The sequence below is a fragment of the Uloborus diversus genome, chromosome 1 (genome assembly GCF_026930045.1).
Source record: "Uloborus diversus isolate 005 chromosome 1, Udiv.v.3.1, whole genome shotgun sequence".
Taxonomy (NCBI): Eukaryota; Metazoa; Arthropoda; class Arachnida; order Araneae; family Uloboridae; genus Uloborus; species Uloborus diversus.
Window position 1 is genome coordinate 145,099,276 of NC_072731.1, and position 22,781 is coordinate 145,122,056.

Consider the following 22,781-nt stretch of genomic DNA (forward strand, 5'->3'; position numbering starts at 1 on the left):
CTTTAGCTAAAATCTTCATTTGCCAACTTTCAAATGTAGATGGCACGGATTTTCACTCGGTTTATAGGGGGAAAAAATAAAGGCCCTCTCTAAACAGCTTCACATAGAGGGGAGTAATTAGGCGTTAATAGCTGTCACGGGAACCGAACCCCTCTCCCTTCAGGCAAATGCAAAGTCGAAGACTGGTTTGCTCTTTCAACATGTAGTTGAAGAGCAACAAATGGTCAAATTTTAGCTTCCAAGCGATTTGTGATGCACTTGTGGGAATTAGTTTTTGTGAAAGGTATTGACACCAGGGCCCAATTTCCCAATAGACCTAAGTACGCCAAAATTTTCAGGGGCGGCAAATTTTGCTTTAACCACATTTTTTTTTTAATTTTTTTTTTTTTTTTTTTTTGTTCTTAAAAGAAAAATATTAGCATTTTTTCATTTTTCAAAGTTACAATTTTTCTTGTCATTTAATAATGATTACTTTCACACGTCTTATGAAAATCAAATGTGTTTCAATCAGGGTAATTGATCAGCGTAAAACAGTAAGTGAAGACGAAAGGAGGGTGTCAATTTCAGAAAGTGTCGTTGCGTTTATCCAGAAGTCGCAAGAAGATTGGAGTTTGACAAAGGATTTTAGTGCTATACTTAAGTTTATTCAGTGCTGGTTTCTTGAGTGATTGACGTTTATTTTCTTTTTTACATTATTAATATTTAAAAATTGTTTTCTGTTAATATTAAGTCTCGAAGATAAATAAAAATGAATGACAAACGAAAAAGACTGATGAAACATGCTAAATTAAAAACTGAAGAACAAAAAAGAGTCATCAAAAATTTTTTAAACATATTTTTTTTTCAAATATGCAGTTTTCAAAAGCGGAAACTTTACTCTTTGCAATGTATTCAAGTTACAATTTACTAATGAAATACCATTGAACAGTGAGGAGTTGTAAGAACACAACTGAGTTAACGTAATAACAGAGTAAATTATTCAAATCGTTGATTCGTAGGTGAAAAAAACAATAGGATAAAGATGCTGCTATAAATAAAGATGACGACTCATAAAATGGTTAACGCACAAGACATTAAAGTTCAGTGCTCATCAAAGATTCAGCGATATAGATATTAAATAATTAAGCTAGGTTTGATTTCAAAACACAGTTTTGATCAAAAGAGCACGTAAACGTATTTTTTTTTTCAAAAAGTAAGAGAATTCATTCGGAATGTAATCGTGTTTTTTTTTTTTTCTAAATTCAAAATGTCTTTTTGAGCAAACAATGAAACAACAAAGAAGTTTTTTTTTTCTTCTGAAAATAAAGATGCTGTCTTATGTGAAACATACTAACATGCGTAGCATTCGAGAAAAATCTCGGTTACTCTTTATCTCCCCATTTTTCATCATAATATTTTCCCTTATAGGTCTAACTCAAGTCTATATCATGTTTCAGTAATTCACCTGCGTGTCATTACAAGGAAATGTTTTAAAACTTCAAAGAATGATAGAAAACATGTTTTATAAAACTATAGGGCCATGAAAAAAAAATAATAATAATAAATAAATAGATAACCATGCTGTATTAATTGATAATTGCAAATAAATATACATATTGTAAATATTATTTATATTGATCTTATGTGGATTGCTTTATAACTTGCCCAAGAGCAGTAGGGGAGACCGGGGAAAAATCAGACTTAATTGGAAAACATTATATTGGTTTTGCCCCCCCCCCCCAGAACCCCAGAAACTATAGACATGGAACCCCCGTTTAAGATATCGGGGGCACCATTCCAGATATTTTTTCGGGGTCCTCTTGTAGGCAAACATTTCAAATTTTGCCATTTGCTAAACCAGTTTTAGCCAATTGGGGCTCCTAAATAGCAGGGGCCCTAGGTCATGGCCAATTCAGTAATCGGCCTATAAGTGGAAAAAAGGGGGCCCACGGCCGAACTTCCATATGTGCAAATACCAAACCTTGGGACGGCACTGAGCAAAAAGTGGAGAAAAGGGGAAAATCCCGGAAAAAGAAAGGGAGAAGAAAGAAAAAGTCCTGACCGTAAGGAATCCTGAAAAAGAGTCAAAAGAAGTTTTTTGTGTAGGATCTGGAATGGGGGGGGGGGATTCGGCAAGGGCTCGAAAAGTTTTGAGACCGAAAATTTTTCCATAAATAAAATTTGGTTTGAAAAGCTTATATTGGTGTTGGGGCTATAAACCACTAGGGCTCGTATCTTTCGTCATCCCAATATCATCAAAAACCGCCTAAAATTTGAAGGCAATTCAATTTCAGGCGTTCAATTTTGAAAAATTTCCGGGGAAAGCCTTCAAACCCCCGTTTCTTTAAAATCCAAGATCATCTAAAATTGCATTTTGAGAGCTCCGATGTCAAAAAAAATCCTGAAGTCCTATCTTTCACCCTCTTCCCTTTATATAACACCGTAAAAACGCATTTATGCACCACTTTCAATGCTGTTAAGGCAACAGATGAAAGGGTTTGGAACTTTGCTCCGAAGTTTTCCGAAATCGAAGATTCAAAAAGGTAACTTGCTGCATAAACTGCAGAGTTCCTCGTGTACAATCCCTCTGAGGCGCTTATCAACAAAATGTAGCCGTTTATTTTGTGTATGAATGTTTATTTATAGTCACCGCCACATTTTTCATTATATCATTAGTTATCAAATTGCATGTAAAAAATTGCCAATAATAAGTGAATTATGTTTCTGATTTTATATTTACTTTATATCCAATGAACCATTTCTAAGAGAATGAATTTCGAGAATTATCAAATAATATTGGCTCAATTATCAAATAATATCAAATAATATAAATATCAATATTATCAAATAATATTGGCTAATATTGGCTCAATTGGCTTTAATTACCAATTCCAGCTGAGTGAAACATTTTCCGCTTTGTATGATATGTATATATTCATCTTGTGAGCTGTGATGCATATTGACTGCATAAACTGCAGAGTTCCTCGTGTACAATCGATTTGAAGCGCTCCTCAGCAAAATGTAGCAATTTATTTTGAGTATGAATGTTTATTTATAATCACCGCAAATTTATTCATTATCATTAGCCATCAAATTGCATGTAAAAAGTTGCCAATAATAAGTGAATTATGTTTCTGATTTTATATTTACTTTATATCCAATGAACCGTTTCTAAGAGAATGAATTTCGAGAATTATTTAATTACCAATTCCAGTTGAGTGAAACATTTTCCGCTTTGTAATGATATGTATATATTCATCTTGTGAGCTGTGATGCACATTGACTGCATAAACTGCGGAGCTCCTCGTGTACAATCGATTTGAGGCGCTCCTCAGCAAAATGTAGCATTTTATTTCGAGTATGAATGTTTATAGATAATCACCGCAAATTTATTCATTATCATTAGTCATCAAATTGCATGTAAAAAGTTGCCAGTAATAAGTGAATTATGTTTCTGATTTTATATTTACTTTATATCCAATGAACCGTTTCTAAGAGAATGAATTTCGAGAATTATTTAATTACCAATTCCAGTTGAGTGAAACATTTTCCGCTTTGTAATGATATGTATATATTCATCTTGTGAGCTGTGATGCACATTGACTGCATAAACTGCGGAGCTCCTCGTGTACAATCGATTTGAGGCGCTCCTCAGCAAAATGTAGCATTTTATTTCGAGTATGAATGTTTATAGATAATCACCGCAAATTTATTCATTATCATTAGTCATCAAATTGCATGTAAAAAGTTGCCAGTAATAAGTGAATTATGTTTCTGATTTTATATTTACTTTATATCCAATGAACCGTTTCTAAGAGAATGAATTTCGAGAATTATTTAATTACCAATTCCAGTTGAGTGAAACATTTTCCGCTTTGTAATGATACGTATATATTCATCTTGTGAGCTGTGATGCATATTGACTGCATAAACTGCAGAGTTCCTCGTGTACAATCGATTTGAGGCGCTCTTCAGCAAAATGTAGCAATTTATTTCGAGTATGAATGTTTATTTATAATCACCGCAACTTTATTCATTATCATTAGTCATCAAATTGCATGTCAAAAATTGCCAATAATAAGTGAATTATGTTTCTGATTTTATATTTTCTTTATATCCAATGAACCGTTTCTAAGAGAATGAATTTCGAGTATTATTTAATTATCAATTCCAGTTGAGTGAAACCTTCCTGGAACAAAGTAATCTATATTTGATTGATTTAATTTGAAGGTAATAACTTCAGATAAAAATGCCTCGATTGCAGAATAAATTACTTCCTCCAAGCCTTTCCGTACCATTGCAGATGACAATTTAGTCTCTTGTAAGTTTTGACAACCATAGGAGAAGTTCCCCTCCCCCCCACTAAAATTTACTGTTATGTGCTGAGTAGGTATTTATTACGGAAATACTGAACAAAAAGGAGTCATAAATGTTAAATATTTTGAAGAAATTAAGTTAATGATCAATTTGCATGAGGGAAAATCAAAAAGAAAATGAAAAGGAAGACAAGAATAAATTTAACAGTATCAAATTCTTTTCCAAACCATTATTGAAAGGAGATTCCTCATTTTCTCGAAAAGTAGTCACAACCCTAAAACTTTCAAAACAGGAAAGCTTCTTGGAGTTGGTCTGCACATTTTTTCCTCTTTCGTTTTTCTCTTTATTGCTCATATACGATGTTTGTGTTTGTGCAAATCATATACTTTTTCTCATGGTGATATTAAGTCAGGAATGTTTAGGAAAACTATGATAAAAAGTTGAAATTTCAGAAATTATTCTGAGTGTTGATCGAACAATACATATAGTTTGATAGCGCCTGCTTTTTCCTGAGAAGAAATCCCTTTATTAAGTGACTAAACCGAAGCAATCGTTAAACCGGTAACTTCAGACCAAACTCTACAATACAGCAAACATGACAAGTTTAGATAAATTTAAAATTTTTGCTCACATATAGTCAAACGCACTATGATTTAACATTTATCTCATAAATAAAAAACATGTATAAATGCTTTTCGTTTCAAAATAGCCAAAAAATCGCTTTTATTTTATTTTTTCATTTTATTAATGAATGGCATTCACAATAACAAAATACAGATCGACAAAATTAAAAATTGCGAAATGCCTCAGTGAAACGCTGGAATTAGCAAAAGGGACGCATTCAACCCATTCAACCACTTCTCGATGGGGACTCGATTCCCTGGGCCCTCGGGAAACATCGTTATCAGAGTTTGAAGAAAGGCGGAGCTCGCAAGTGGCTCGCGTTGGGAAAAAGGGGGGAAAAGCTTAAGTGATTTATGGTAGTAATTTAGGAAAAGAGCAAGAGAGTGGTTACTTTTCAGATTTCTTACTTCAGCGACACCTGCATGAGAAAATTGAAACTAAATGTCTGTAGATTGAACAAGTTTTAAAACACACCCACACTTTAAAATATAAAAATTGATGAAAATGAAATTTAAAAATTATCATTAAGACCCTCAAAGTCTTATGAATCATCGATAACTTTTTTTCCCCAATATCATTACGGGATTTGTAGTAGGACGCAAAGTTGCTCAGTTTTTAGTGCGTGTATGATTGCTATTCTAAAACCGTCGCCAAGCGAGATTTTCATTTAAAATTAATTTAAATTATAAAAACAAAAATTTTTTCTACAATATTGTCTCAATCGATTCTAGACTGAAAATCACGTCGTATGCAACAAAGATCGGGAGGCTATTTGCTCTTGATTTTGATTACTTGAGTAGATTGATTTTCCCTTGGCGCCAATCACTTGGGACAACAGCCTTAAAAAAAAAAACTTTTGGCAGAATTTTTTTTTAAAAAAACCAAGTTTTTTTTTTTTAATTTTTATTTTACAAGTGGTATTGAGAAAATTTGGCTATTTTGAAAATATTGCTACTTAAACTTAAATTTGAATGAAGCGAGTAACTTGGAATTTTCTAAAAAATAACCTGAAAAAGTCAGGGAATCTTTTTTAACCAAAAGTGTATGAGCCTTGTGCTTTTTTCAAATTCTCTTTCTAAAACAGTTTTATGTTTTGCTTTAAATCTTGTTCTGAAAGTATGAAAAAAATAAGCCATAATGTATATTTTTTTACTTAAACCCTCGAAGGTCATTCCGATCCGATTTGATTCCCAATTAATTCAAACAGCCTTTATTCCGAAAGTCATCAAAATAGGAAGACATTAATTAATTTAAAACTTGAAAAGGCAACTTGTTTTTGACCGCACAAAGCCCCCCCCCCCCACACATGCCCCGTTTAATCATTCCTTTGCCATAGTCAATGTTCCATGTTGTCCCAGAAATCCTGTATTTCATTAAAAATTCTATACATCATTAAAAATAAAAAGAAAAAAACTATATTTCTATAAACTATACCTTATGTTTCTGCTGTGATGTGGACGCTAATACTCAAGATTACTTAGGTATACGTTCCATTGAAAATCGTTTAAACAACGGGGGCTAGTTTCTAATATTTATTCGAATGACTTGTATTTTTTTAATCTTCAATTGCATCAGATTAAAATATAAGCCAAATATCCAGTCCTTTGATCGTTTTCCCTTCATAGTTATCCAAACATGGGGACGCTGCGTATGGAACGTAGTTGCCATGTTTGGTCATACTCTTAGTTCAAATAATGCAAAAAGAATTTTTTTTTTTGGAAATATATTCTTGGTAAATGCCAAATTGTATATTACTGGAGGAGGTTTATAGTTAAATAAACAATAATCTTAATTATTGAAAAAATTCAAATAATAAATTCAAGTTCAAATAATCTAATATTTTTTCTATTCCCTTCGTGCTAATTTTCTTACAATTAATTCTTTTCATTAAACTAGTTACCTGAAAAGTGCATGTTGATTTTTACTGCCATGGTGTTTGCAATGATGTACAAAAAGATTTTAAAAGAATTTTTTGTTGTTTTTATGGGAAATTCTTTCTTTTTCACTGTGAGACCATGGTACTGTGTACACTACTTTATTTTTGGTTTAATGATTTTTTTTCTTATGAAACTTTAAAATGGGTGGAATGAACCATTTGCTTCATAGCTCCCAACCTTCACCCAATGCCTTTTATATTTCCATGATTAATATCATTTATATTTCTTGTTAGCATTCCTTTAGCATTACTTTCATAATATTTGTTTCAGAAAATAGGAATTGAAATCCTCCCCTCCCCCATCCCCATTCTCGTACTAGAGCATTGTTTTCAAAACCCGGTAAAACTGGTGGCCACCAAGTTTTTTGAGTCTAGTGGCCATTGGCCACTTGAAAATTTTCTGAATCTTGAGGTCTACCTATGGTATGCTAAACCAGTACTACTTTTACCAGTTAGCCAAAAGGACATTAAAGCTTGGGAGCCAAGTTTGATTGTATGCTCTCTGACTGCATGCCACAGATAGAAAATTTCCAATGTCCTGTAGCTAGCAAAAAGAATTGCTTTACAGAAATTAAAAAAGCTAAATTAAAGAGAGCAAAACAGATTTCGTTTTTCAAACTGCACAGTTTTGTCTACTTGTATAAAACTTAACATTTTGCCGTTGGCGGCAACATAAAATTTAGGAACTAGAAAAATGGGGGCTGTTTTGCAGAAATTTTTTAAAGAAATTATTTGAGTTTACAATCTATTGTATTTTATCTAGGTTTGTCTAGCACACATTTTTTCTTCTGCTGTGCTCCTACTCTTCTTTAACTAAGTAGTCTCCAGGGGCGGATCCAGACAGAATTCTCGGGACGGGGGAGGGGGGGGCATTTGAAAAAATACGATGCATTGGAAATTTTTTGAATTTTACAAACATTAATAACATAAAGGCTGTACCCTTCCCAAAAATTTTCCTCTTTTCTTAACAAACTTGTGCATATATCTTCGCCTCCAAGTGGTATTCCTGTAATCAGCACTGTGTTCTGAGGCGACTGTATAGGACTTCTGATTAAAGAGGATGCCGAAATGAACCGACCGCAAGTATAATATAAACTCCGAAGTAAAGGGGGGGGGGCGGGGGTTTCTCCCCTGGAAAATTTTCGAATTTGTAGTCTCAAAAACGCATTTTAGACTATCTTTGGTAATGTTTGGGGAGAAGAGGTCGGCTGGTTCTCCCATGTCTATTTTTCGAAATAGTAGCTCTAAGAATGCAATTTTAGACGATCTTTGATGATGTTAGGGAGGAGAGATTTGAAAACCTTTCTTATGTTTGTAATCTTAGAAATGCTTTTTAACTCTTTTTCGTAATATTAAGGGCTCAGGTGCAACCCCCCCCCCCCACCCATCTTTCGAAATTAAAACCTTAAAAGCGCAAACATTATCTTGAATAATGTTAAGAAAAGGTTTGTGGTTTCTCCGGCAGATTTTTTTTTTTTGCCATTGTTGAGCCTAGGAACTCAGTTTAATACTATCTTTTCGTGATGCTACGTGAAGGAAAACTTCGAGGGCCCACATCAAGAATTTTTCCTAATTTGCAGTCTTCCTATTTTGCATTCTAATTATCTTGGGTAATGGTAGGGGAGAAGAGGTTTGCAGCGCTCCCCCCCCCCCGAAATTGTAGCTCTAAAAAAGTTGTTTTAGATGATTTTTGGTGATGTTAAAGGGAGGAGAGATTAAAAGGATCATTCCAGGAAATTTTACTAGTTTATAGACTTAAAAGCACGTTCTAGACTATCTTTGGTAAGGTTAAGGGTTGAAGATATTCTGCGGTCCACTCCCAAAATTTTTTCAAAATTAACTCTAAATTGCAAATATAGGCAATCCATGATTTGTGAGTAGCTTTTAGAAGACAGCAATTTTTCGAAATTGAAGCTCCAGAAAGGTAATTCTTGAAAACTTTCAATGGTTTTAGGGAGGGTGGAGTTCTTTCCCAGAAACATTTTGAAACTCAAGCACTTAAAACAAAATTAAGGCCGATCTTGAACGATGTTGGCGAAAAAGAGTGGTGGTGGACCCACCCCTGGAAACTTTTACAAGTTATTTTTTAAAACTTGGTTTGTATACGATTTTTGGTCAAATTAACAAGAGGAAAGGGAGTGATTTCGAGGGTCCCATATTAAAAAGGGAATGAAGAATAATAACATAGCACTGCATAAAGCTAGGTTAAAACTTAAATCTAACTTTGACTTAATGTGCAATCATTAAATGTTTAACTTTTTATCGCACACTTACTAACACATATCCCTTTTCTTTCCCCCCGTGTACACTTGATATTTTTGAAATTTTCATGGGGTGGCCATGCCCTCCTTCTGGCTTTGTTTCCATTCTTGTTAAGACTTCACATGAATTACAATTGAGTGTTTTTTCAATTTAAGCTAGGAAAGAGAGTTTAAAAAAACTATACTAGAAACTTCCTCAGTGTAGTTTTATCGCTCCCCGGCATTGTTTTTATATTCATGTTAGGGACTTCGAGGAATAATAAGGATTTTTTTATATTTAGCTCTAAAAAAGGTTTTTAGCTATTTTTGAAACTTTGTCGAAATCAGAGGCCATGCCCCCCTCTCATTGTTTTCCTTATTGTTAGACTTTGTATGTGTTACAAGGGAAATATTTTGCATTTTTGTTCAAAAAAAGGGGATAGTAACTATTCTTCAAATTTTCTTGGTGAGTGCCATGGACCCTATGGCCCCCTTCCTGGATCCGCCCATGGTAGTCTCTAAAACTGCTTATCAATGGTTAATGACTGAGAAAGTGCATTGTATTCTGCATTTTGTTAAAAATAAAATATTTAATTTTATTCCTCCCCCTCCTTTTATAGATAATAGAAGAAGCTCGAGTTTATGAAGAAGTTACTGAGAAGGAATATTCTCGTTTAGTCCAAGAAAGGCAAGAAGATGACTGGATTGTTGATGACAGTGTGTTGTTTTTTTTTTTTTCAATTTGGCTGTGTGCAAAATAAATTTCATTCATTTATAAAATAATATTATAATTTATTTATTTAATGTATTAATATTATATTAAGTAGTAATTATATTAATAATTAATATATTATTAATTTTTCATTTATTTATTTTTTTTTGAGGGGGGGGGGGGGGGTTAAGTAGGAGAGGCAATTGCTTTTAAATTTATCTTTGCCATGACTTGGGGGCTCAATCTGTTGTCTTTCTCACTAGTTTATAGTGATCAAACATAAGTATGTTTGTATGATATTTCCTCCCAAACAGCCAGGAGTTATAGGTCAAACTTGGTAATAAAGAAATAAAACATCTTCAAGGAACTCATTTATTCCTGTCTCATCTTTAACAGGATTGTAATTAATGGATACCTTTAATAGGCAATTGATATTCTTTTACAAATTTGATGATAAAAACTATACTTGTACGTATAAATTTTTGAAAGCTATCAAAGAGCAAATGAATTTGTAAGATAGATTTTGTTTAAAGCTTTCAAGTTAATTACAGGGATGAGATTTTTCCGGCTTTTGCTGGAATTCCGGCTTTTTCTGTTGACTTATAGAATCTCTCCTCCTTTTCCTCCTTTTTTTGCTTCTTTCAGACCTTATTTTTCTCAAAAATCGGAAAAAAAATACGATTTTTTCAAATTTTCGGTCCCCGATTTCTTGTTTTTTCTATTTCCCTCCTTCGAATCTTCATCCTCCGCGATATCTGCCAAAAGCATATGTTTTGGAATCATGCCAACGATGTCAAACACGTGCTGCGCCGAAATTTGCATGCTTCGTTTGAGATTTCAATCTTTTTGCATCCTGCAAGTATTTCAATTATTTTTAATGTTGGGTAGTTTTTCATTATATGCTACCTTATATCTGCTTATTTTATTCATCATTTCAATAATAGTTTTATTTCTTTAATTTATTTTGGAAAAAATGCAAAAATCAAGTAAAAAATGTGGCATAGCACCCACAGTCTCGAATTTTATTGAAACTTGACATGGTTACTTTTTTGTGTATTTAAGAAAGTTAAAAATATTTATGGTGAATCTCAAGCCGTTTACGCTTCACAGCCTGTTAAAAGTTTTGAGATTTCATGATTAAATGAGGCTGCTGCAAGTTGTTCTTTTGATTCCGAAATCGTATTAGGAAGTTTTTAAAGACAAATTTTGGGTTCCAATGCAAGGAAGAGATAGCCATTCATTTATATACATATAAATTTTTATTTTCAATTCTTACTATGAAAAGTATGTTCTAGTTCTACCACATAGAGAAATTGTAGAAATTTTAGATTTTTTTCTCCGTTGTAAATTTTTACTTTACAAACAGACCTAATTTTAAAATCTATGTTCTCACTTGTTTAACACTATAAACTCAAATGTTTTTAATGAAAAAAATGTATTTTTCTCTAAAAAATGTAAAAAATTTACACTATTGTGTGATGCAGCCAAGATTGACCTCTGACTCCCCCAACTCTTTGTTCAGTAACTCAGGGGTTAGAAATTGTTGTTTTTTTTAAAAAAAATTAGATTTATTTATTAATAAACACTCTTACAAGAAATGGTACAATGTAGCAAACTGTTCAAAATTATTACTTACACTTAATTAAATATGTATTACCTTTAAAACTGGTAAATTAGCCATTTTTTTTATTGAATTTTTGAATATCATGGCATCTAGGTTCTATTTTGATGCAGTTTTGGATATCATCCGTTTTGCGAAATTTTTTTGGATTTCCTCCTTTTTGCTCTCTGACCACTCTCATCCCTGTAATTAGAACAGCAGTTTTGAGTGTTATAGCTTTATTCAAAATACTTTCCTCAAGTAACAAAAAGGTTTTGCAGTGACATACTTACTTTTTTCAATGCAAGAAAGGAAGTTTCATTCAAAAGATGAGAAGAATGTACTGTGAAGCATGTAGTAATCTTAATCCTTATTCAGACAATGTGCAATGATAGAAAATTTTAAGACCGTACATTACTAGCTTAAGAAAATTAATTCACTTTTTATTTAAATTTATTATTTTCTTAATTCTGAGCTTCAGTTTTAAAAAAATAAATAGCTTCCATATTTATTACATCCAGTTTGGTTTTTAATTGCCAACCTTGGATGCCAGTTATTTTGATGATATAAAATTTATGTGCACAGTAACAAATCTAAGATTGTTATACACGAATTTCCAATAAAAATATGAGTTGTACATAATATCATTGAATTTCTTAATGCAAGGTTTCTCAAACATTTTCAATTCGAGGCACCTTTTGTAGAAGTAAAATGTTTTTTAAGCCTTACTAGCCTATCTCTATTAATCCCAGGGTTACCACGCACCGAGAAAACCTGGAATTGTCATGGAAAATGAAAATAGCCGAAAATGGTCAGGGAAAATGAAAAATAGCATAATTTTCTGGAAATGTCAGGGGAATTTCTTTTATTTTCCGATCGTTCATCTTTCAGCCTTGTTTTTCCCGCCGCTATTCATGCCATTCATCCCATTCATCGTTACCATTCGTCATTTTGGCGCCACAGCAGTCGGCAGCGGACATGCCCAGAAGGTATTTTTTTCTTCGTAGTTTGAGCGGGCTCTGTTTAAACGCTGCTTTTTTACTGTCAGCACTTCTGAAGTTGTTTATGATACGCAGCACATTGTTTTGTCTGCGTGTGCGATGGAAGTTCTTAATGAGCTGCAATAGTCTTTTCATATTTTGTATAATTTCTTTAAATTAATGAAATCGTATTCTTCGAAACAATTTTGTCTGTAAATTTAGTTTATAAGACAATTTTAATTTGGAAAGTTTCTTTTTTAGAGGAGTATCGCTAATCTTTTAGTATTTTGGTTGTGATCTTTAATGACTGTTTCAATGCGCTTCTTTCTTTCAAAATAAAAGTAATCTGATAAAAAAAAAATCTGCACATCTGAGATTTGCGATCATTGCTCAAAATTTAACTTTATGAGGGGTACCCTTGGAGGGCGAAGATTATGGCGTAAGATGCGCCGTCAACATTTTTTTTTGGGGGGGGGATTTTTTAATTATTTATTTTTATTCAAATTATTTATTTTATTTTACTTTATTCATTTATTCTGTGTGGGGTGTGTGCATTTCATTGCGGAGCGAGCACAGAACTTTTCTTTTAAAACAATAATAAAAATAAATAAAGAGGTAAATTAAATAAATAAATAAATAAAGAGGGTTAAAAATAAGAGCGCTAAGGCGTTCAGAAATATTGGGGTGTGGGAGGGGGTTGTGCCATCGAACTTGGTGGGGGGGGGGGGGAATACCCCTGCTTTATGAGCAACAAATAGGGGAAATTTGGATCTAAAAGATGCATGATTTTTTTTACAGGACGAAGTCTAAAAGCGCTGTGAATTTACTGGATTGGAGGGGTTGAAGGCAATAATTGAAAAGGTTTAGGTTTCATAAATTTTTAGTTCAGACTATGAGCAATTAACTTTTTTTTTTTTTTTTGTGATACATACAGATGTCACAATTGTTTATTTGGCAGTTCTTTCATTTGATGTAAGACAGCAAGGCAGTGGCTTCTCCTTATTGAAAAGAAAATATGCTACATTTACCTTAATTCTTAATTCTTTATTACAGTGATTTGCTTAAGGTGGTTCAAAAATACACTTAAAAAAAGTTTCTCCTAGAAAACAGGACACCACTCAATTTTTTTAGACTTGTGGATAGTAATATACTAGAAGAATTTTAGCTTCCTATTTCAACTGAAAGAGGGTGCTCAACCCCCTCCCCAATTTTCATAAGTATGTGGAGGGGGTTTAAAAAATACATTAACTGAAAAAACAAGGTTATATATCATAATGTACACAAGTTATATGAATATACATTGCAATAAACTAATTATTTACAAAAAAAAAAAAAAATAGCTGGGGAAATTAAATGTTTCTAAATTTGTGGCATTTTCTATGTTACGGCTGATGTTAAATTAAGGGATCATTGAGCACCCTCTTAAAATTTGAGTAAGAAGCTAAAACTCTTACAGCACAATACTATTAGTAAGTTAAAAAAAAAAAAAAAAAAAAAAAAAAAAAAGAACCACCCTACTGTACATATTTTTAATTATTTCAGCTTAAGTAAATTAAATTTGGTAACCATTGTTTGTAAATTTTGAAAATGAGGTAAGTTTTATCAAAATTTGAGATGTATATATTATTGTTGCAAAATGAAAGTGGAGACAATAACCTGGAATTTTTTTCAAAACAACCTGGAAATGTCAGGGAATTTCATTCTTGAACTTCTGTGGCAACCCTGTAATAGTTGAACTCAGTTCATACGAAATGTCAAAAATCCACGAATTTGTTCGTATTAGCTGTTATTCGTAACAACCGTGAATATGTAAAATTGGAAAGAAAAAATGCATATGTATAATTTACTATGTATGTATTGGATATATAACATAATACAGTGCTAACCATTTATATGTCTAACGTTTCACAAGCTGATAGTGCTTTTCTTTTTATGCTACCTACCATTGGTTTGTAAAGTTCCTGAAAGAAAAAGCAGCATTTATTTTATAAGAAACATAGATCGTCAGAATAAATAGTGCAAATTTTTTTCTTTCAGGAACCAGAAAAGATAAACTAAGTTACAATGTGAAATAACCTGCTTTATTAATGTTCTAGGGGAGCAAAATCTGTGGGACAGGTATTTTTATTGTGGTTAATTGTATTAGAGATAACTGAAGAACCTATTAGAAGAAAGGTGATAATGGAGCGGGGGAAAGGGACAGGTGACAATGGGGGGAAATACCCAAATGAAAAGATAGACTGTTTTATTAACAAGTTGACAACCTGTTCAAATACATGAAATACGCCTTCAGCTCAGTCATTCCAGTCCAGTCCTGGAATGAGTGAACTGGAGGTGTATTTCATTGGGCCTGGCTATAGGGCGGTATCTTACTGAAAATACCTGTTCAAAGTTCAAAGGTTAACAACAATGAGTTTCAACCCTTTCGTTCTCAGAATAGCAACAGGGGGAGAAATGTCTTGTCTCTAATGTAACAATAACTCAGCGGAAGGCAGTCCAGAGCACTTTCCCAGGGTCTTAGGAAGTACCTCCCACCCTCTTGGAACTAACAAGTTTGAACTCCGGGATAATGAGAAATTAATATGTAGACATAGGGGACTGCATTCACCACAGTCATTGTCAGTTAAAATGTTTCTTGCCGTGGGTAGAATAGGTGTCACCACTTGATAACTAAAAGATGGGTAGTAACAAAAAGGATTAGGAATGGCTGGTGAGCTTTTTGTAATGACACAAAGTATCAGAAAAAAAGGGATTCAATCAGGAAATTTTTTCTTGGAGAGGTGAGAAGTTTTGTTTGTTTTAACTGAAACTTTCATTTTGTTGTACGTAATGTCGGTGAAATTTTTAAATTCGATAGTAAACCAAACTTAATTAACCAAATATTTGTTTTAGTCGTGATTTCGCATTTACTGTAGTCGTATTAACAAAGTTCAACTGTACGTATGCAATGGGTGTGATGTGTGCCGTAGATATTTTGCTCTACCCGTCGCCTGTTTCTGCGGCATCCACTTTGGAGACCACTCTTAATATTTACATATTAATATTATATATGTGCATTTATTAAAAACAGCACCAATAATGAATTCCAAAATGTAATGTTAACATTCTAGAGATAACTTCAATTTTTTTCCTTTTTTCCAATCAAGCAAACATCTTACCAAGAAAAAAAAACATTTTTATATTTGCAGAACATATTTTATGGCTAATGTTAAAGCTGTACATAAAATAACAATTTTATAGTCTAATTATTTTTTGTGAATGGAAATAGCAATTATATTTCTGACTTCATCTGCTTTGAGCTACCTCTGAATATTATTGAAATGTTTAAAATTTTGAACCATTTTTTAAAAAATGCATTGGAGCCAAATTCGACGGTTGGACTAAAAAAATATTCACCTTCAAAATTTTGTGCCACCTTAGTATATGTTTAGGGTAAATGTGATCTTTTATGGAACTAAGAAATAGCTGTTAAAGATAGTAATGAAAAACCTTGTAACCTTTTTCAGATGGCATTGGGTACTGTGAGGATGGCCGCGAAATCTTTGATGATGACATTGAAGAAAATGTTTACACCGGTAATTTTCTTTCTTAATTTTTATAATATAGGTTGTTTCTGTTCGATTGTGTACAAAAAGTATTGAGTAATTGATTTTAAACTGATATTAAACTGTAGAAAAAGTGCCAGTTTTTTTTAAATATCAGTTACTTTAAAATAATTAAATTCTAAATATATCTGTAGTATGCTATTATCTACTGTTAGAGATATATTTATGTGTTTTATCATTACAGTATTTTATTATAAACAAATTTAGCTCTATTATTTAAAGATTGCAAAAACTTTTTTTTTGTATAAACAGTAATGTAAGTTAAATGGTTAAATAGTTAAAATGTCAACCAACAAGCATGGTTGTGTAGTTAGACCTTAGCAATTAATGTAATTAATTTCTGGCTAAATATTGATCATCAATAATACGGCATGGTTAAAAAAAAAACATTTCAATATGCTTCTGACACCATTTTTGCTGATTCTTATGCAAAATGTCCCCCTGAATCCAAATTTCCCCCCATCACATCCCACTTTTTGAAAAAGGTGCACCCAAAATTTTTTTTTTCAATTTTTGAATGTTTCATTGTCATTATTTTCATTTGAAAAGAACATTACAGTCGAATCCCGACTTACATAAGGGATGCATTCCAAGACTCCTCGCGTAAGTCAAAATTTCGCGTTGTAGAAAAAGGTATATGTAATTTTTTTTTAACATACCTAATTATTTTAGGCACTTGTTAAAACCACATTATACATTATCGTTTCTCACACAAAGAACTGAATTTTTATTTGTATTTAAAAAGAAGCTGTTTTAATCAACATAAAATGCTGTTACGATGCACAAAATCAGTGATCAGTGGAAAAGAGAGACTTAAAATAAACCAGTACGGTACTTACAGTATGTAGTAGTAATAAAATGATGTACTATAATAATACTGTGCAGTAGATCCAGTAATTCACTCACACCTAATTGTCGTGCTGCCTTCGACACATTTTTTAGTTCTTCAAGTGCATCGAAAACCTTTAGCTTTTCTTTAATTGTCAAAAACTTTCTCTTCTTCTTTCAGTCTTCACAAACTTTAGATGGAACAGTGCTCTTACATTTCATTATATTTCATCAATTTTCGCATTTAGAATGAAAAAAAAATACGATAAATGCGGAAAAGTTATTTGTATACAAAAACAAAGCGATGTTCAGACTAGTACTGTTTGGGAATTTTTGGTGCCAGTGATGCTAAAGGGATAAAGGTCCTTTCACGCAAAAAATATTTTTAGTTGTCAATATCAAAGCAGATACTGTTACACCGCGAATTCCTTCTGAAAATTTTCGTGTTGCCGGCGAGAATTTTGCGTTAGGTCTGAAATTATTTACTGGTGAAAAAATCGCGTTGTAGCCGTTTCGCGTAAGCCGAATCGCGTTGTAACGGGAGTCGACTGTATACTGACCGTTTACTTTCTTCTGAAGAGCTAGATAGGTGCCAAGTTCAAAAGCATGAACATTCAGCCCAATTCAGGAGACTAGTAGGGATATTATTCCCTAAAATATTCTTTAATCATCAAAACAAATCTTTTTTTCCTAGGGATTCATTTTGCAATTTTTTACTTATTTTCCAGCATAATCCTCCTATATGCTCCAGGTCTGAAAAAATTTTAACAAGGTAAAAAAAAATTATCATTTCATGGAACATATTTAGTCACATCACAGATCTTCAATGAAAAACTTTCTCGTATAATTCAACTTACATTCACAGATATAATTTTCATTGGCATTGAACTGAAGTATACTTATAATCTAGCATTAATGTAAATCAATATTTCTGGGGATGCACTGTCCCCATTGTTTTTTACTATATCAGGAATAGATGGGCATCCCGAGAAATATAAATAAACACATTAACACTGAATGGTTAATATAATGCTTTCTTCCCCTCCAAATAAAAAGTAATGGCTATGAAACTTTCTAAAACTGAAAAAAATTACTGGAGTTATTTACAAAAAGTAGGATATGATGGGGGTGGGGGAGGGGGAATGGTGGTCATGTTTGGATTCAGGGAGTCATTTTACATAAAAGTCAGCAAGAATGGTAGGAGCATTTGGAAAGTTTTTTTCTTTCTTTTGCTGCACAGTGTAATCGATTCAGAGTCATTACTGTTTTTTCAGTCAAAATAACAAATGAAATGCATGTTACAACAATAAAATTTTTACGTCTTTTAGAATTCCACACACACACATGTTCCAATATGTACTTTTTATACCTTTCAAGCAATTTAAAAACTCTCCTTACGCAGGAGTATAACTTTCCATGCATATAAAGTGTTTTTCACTTTCGGAAATTTTATCGAAGGAAATAACTGCAAGGTTCAGCAGTTTCTAGTTTTAAATGCTTCATGATAGTTCTTTATCATAGGGCTACTAATGATTCAAATCCATTAATTTAAATCATGAAATTTAATTGGTGAAATTTAATTTGGTTTGAATCACTAATGCATTTGTATTAACATTGGGGGCATTAACATGCATTTGAACATTAATATTAGTTAATTGCAAAGGATTACAAAAGTTTCTTGGTGGAGTAAAGCTTTAAATATGTTTTTATGATGTTTTAAAATATCAGTTTCAAGTTTCATTGTAGTCATAAAAATACAGTCAATTCGCGATAACTCGAATCTAAAGGGACCCACGATAAACTTCGACTTTTCGTAAGTTTTGGTACTGCTGGAGCCACTTGAATGGAGCTGATTCTACTTCAGGAAAGGTGCACATCTTCATTCGTTTCAAATTCGGAATCATAGATTCTACCGCTTTAGAAATTTCTCTTGTTCTTTTAATATCATTGACAGAGTACTTGCTTAGACATCTTTAATATTGAATAAAACTCACTCTGTTTTTCAGGAACTTATCAGCAAATGATCGAACTAAAAAGAATGAAAGAGAATGCATCTTAACTTTGATCAGCCTTTGAATATAGGTACAGTCAGTTGACTTGACAACTTGACAGCTTAAAAGCAAATTTGTAGTCCAGCAACATGTCAAATTGTCAACAGTACAGTACAACAAAAGAAAACAAGCTAACTCATTTCCACACACCCATAGGCAGATTTAGAACGGAGTTTCTGGGGGGGCAGGATTTTTTTAACAACATTTTAAATTGCCCCCCCCCCATGTTTTGGTTTGTTTTCTCGTGATGCATAAGGCCATGCTTTACTTTTTTTCGTGTGTCGTTTTCACTAGTGTGTGGTTTCATGCTGTCCTTTTTGAATTGACCTTAAGAGAGCTGACTAGTATGAAGACAGTGACGCAAGGCTCCCTTTTAAGTGGGATATAAAATATCTCCAATTTTAGGGGGTCCGGGGGTTTCTCCCCCGAAGGAAATTTTGTAAAATGGATATCAAATTCTGCATTTTGAAGCCTTATAAGAAATAATTGGATAGACAAAATCTCGGGGAAAAAATAAACAAATATTTAAAAAAAATATAGTTGTATGATTTAAATGTGCTTTGTGATGTAAGTTTAAAAGAAATGCTGTAACTTGAAAATATGTAAACAAAATATGTAACATGAGAGTAACATACTACTTATTAGAACAATTCATTTTTTTAAAATTTGTTAAGAAATAAAATAGAAATGCACTTTGCTTAGGAGTTTCAAACACTTGTCTAATTATTTTCAAGGTTTGGTTGGTTAAATTAGGTGTTTTGCCACAAGAGCCCTAGTAGGTTATACTGCGCCAATTCTTTTCAAGGATTTTAGAACATTTAATTATTTAAGGGACCTCATTTGCACTTTCCAGTCTCTGAAATTGAGTACTAGATTATACAGTTGTACTGTACAGTATTATTCAAGCTTTGTAAAAAAAAAACAGCTATTTTAAGTTTAAAAGAAAAAATAAACGATAGAATTCTCTCATTACAACAACCTTTTTTTTTTAATTATAAGCAGTGCAGAAAAGGAAAAGGAATAGAGGTAGTGTATCATTTTTTCCTGGCTAAACTGATTAAAAATATCCAGTAGAAGCAAGATAAAAGCAATCAATACAGAAAAATTTCCAAAATACTGCATTTGGGATTAAATAAATAGCAAGATATGAAACATGTGAGTCACAAAAATTTATTTCAAGTAATATGTTACAAACGTAAGAACCATGATTTTTACACTTTTAATGCAGGATGTAGCAAGGAGCTGAATTTGACATATTTTGGCATTCCCCCCCCCCCCTACCATAGTAGGCTATACTGCGCCAATTCTTTTCGGAGATTTTAGAACATTTGATAATTTATGCACCTCATTTGCACTTTCCAGTCCCTGAAATTGAGTACTAGATTATACAGTTGCACCACAGTATTATTCAAACTTTGTAAATATATATATATATATATATATATATATATATATATATATATATATATATATATATATATATATATATATATATAAATTTGAATTTTTTGCATCTTGAATTCAAATTATGTTTTTCGCAATCGCGAGCGTGTGTGTGTATGAATGCGCGTGTGTGTTTGTGTAGGCGCATGTGTGTGAGTGCATGTGTTTATGTATGCATGTGTGTGCGTGTTGTGTATTTAGTGCTGTGTGTGTAGGCGTTCGTGTGTGTGTATGTAGGCATAAGTGTTTGTGTCTGTGTGCAGGCATGTGTGTGTGTGTGTGTGTAGAAGTGTGTGTTTGTGTCTGTGCGCAGACATGAGTGTGTGTAGGATATGGATGCAACCTGGAGACGATTTTCGCAAGAGGAGCAGCATCGTGAGGTCGGTCGACCCGGCGGCGGTGGTGCTGGCAGAGGGTGCTGGTGGGAAAATAAAATGATAGAAATTCAAAACCGTCAAGCGAGAACAATAAGCAATCGTGATTGCTCAAAAAAAAAAAAAAGCTATTTTAAGTTTAAAAGAAAAAATAAACTGTAGAATTCTCTCATTACAACAACCCCTTTTTTTAATTTAAAGCAGTGCAGAAAACGAAAAGGAATAGAAGTAGTGTAGTACACTTTTGATACAGGATGTAGCAAGGAGCTGAATTTGACATATTTTGGCATTCCTCCTCCTACCATTTGTTAGAAATTTTAAAATTTAAGGTTTGTTTCCACACGTTTCCAAATATTCAAGGTTTTCAAGCACTTGAAAATTAAATTATCTTTTTCAAGTACTTTCTATTTTTTAAGGAACAAATCATGCAATTTTTTATGAGTTACGGACCCTCTTCAAAGCCGTGGCCCGAAGCCATAGCTTGTTTATCTTATAGGCAAATCCGGCCCTATATGTAATTCACTCTTACCTGCAGATTTTTGTAATTTTTACGAAAATTCGTCAGTTTTTACGTTTAAAGGATTTTTACAATTTTACCAAACTGAACATGTGAATCCTTAAGGCTCTTCAAAATCTTTTGTCTGTAACAACACAAAATATCTAGCTTTTGAAATCACGCAAATTGAAAATAAACATTCTGAAAAGAAAGAAAAATCATAACAAGTAGATCGTTCTGTTAGCTCAAATGGGGGAGGGGAGTTCCCTTTTTTTAGGTTCTAATTTAAAAATATTTGTCAATTATTATAAGTGTTGCAGCTGATTGCATAGCTTGTTTAGCCTATATTTTCATTTTTATACTTGCCCAAATGGTTTTCAGTCCAAAATAGTAAATTTAGGCAAATTTTCAGCGCCCTAATGACAGCTGTACTATTTGTATTTAATATTCTTTTTGTTTTCTTTTCTCCCATCAGAGAAAGACATTCGCTATTCTCTTCATTTTCATTGAACTATTCAAAAAAAAATCATTTTGTTTTAAGATTTTGGAAGATGTATTGTTACTTTTTTGAAGTCCTCCCAAAACTGGAGGGAATTGCCCCCTATGCAACCCCTCCTATAAATCCACCCATGTCCTTCTGAACTAGTCAAAAAAGAAAATAATAATGATTATTTTAAAAAATTTTGGAAGATATGTTGTTACTACATAAAGTCCTTCCAAAACTGGGGGGGCATTGCCCCCCTCTGACCCCCCATAAATCCGCCCATGCACACACATAACTCCTTTATCGCACTTGGCTCAACAGGTGTTGTTGCTTTAGAGGCCTATTGTGCAGGAATTGCAAGTGAAGGTGGATGAATTTGTCCCTCATAGTCACTTGTTTCTTCTTTTTTTTTTCGCTCTTTCGAAATAAATTTTGAGTCATCTTTGAAAAAACTTCGAGTTAAAGGAAGTTAACTTCAAAATATTGAGAATAAATTAGCATGGAATTAAAGACAAAAAGGTCGGGACTTGATAAAAACTTGGAGTTATGGTAATATTTGGGTTATCACGAATTAACGGTATAAATTAATTAATAAATGAAGTAAGTCTTTTAAAAATGTATGAAAATGATTTAATTTTGAAAAAAAAGTTAAATTTTTAAAAAGAATTCTGATTAAACAAATGTTTTTTGTTAATCATAATCATTTTGACTTTTGTGCGCCTTGTTCTTTTAGTAGATTTTTTGATTAGGTAGATATGTTATAAGATTGGAAATCCTGTCAGTTTCATTTTCAAACTTAGTTTCCCTTAGAAAATGATTAACAGTTTTTTTTAATGTGTGTAAAAAAATTCATGCCAACATTTTGGTGGTTATTGATTTTTTTTCAAAAAAATACTTATTTTTTTTTCTGAACAATAATAAAATTTAAAGATATTCTTAAAATATTTAGCATTAAAAAGTCATTTATACTATTTATATTATTACTATTGAAACTTTCTAACTTAAGAAAATTTTTATCTACTTCTGCGTAAGACATAGAACTTCTATTTAAAGGTCTTAATCTTTAATTGTTTCTATTTTCTGTTTTGTATCTAAACAATTTTATGGAAAAG

General features: G+C 32.5%; 1 protein-coding gene across 1 annotated transcript in view; it reads left to right on the plus strand.

Moving 5' to 3' along the window:
* Nucleotides 1-22,781, plus strand: part of LOC129216105 (DNA polymerase alpha catalytic subunit-like) — a 101,870-nt gene that overhangs the window by 11,699 nt on the left and 67,390 nt on the right. The window contains exons 3-4 of the mRNA XM_054850260.1: nt 9,717-9,813; nt 15,895-15,963. Of these exons, the coding sequence (XP_054706235.1) occupies nt 9,717-9,813; nt 15,895-15,963 (166 nt within the window). The remainder of the gene's footprint in view (nt 1-9,716; nt 9,814-15,894; nt 15,964-22,781) is intronic.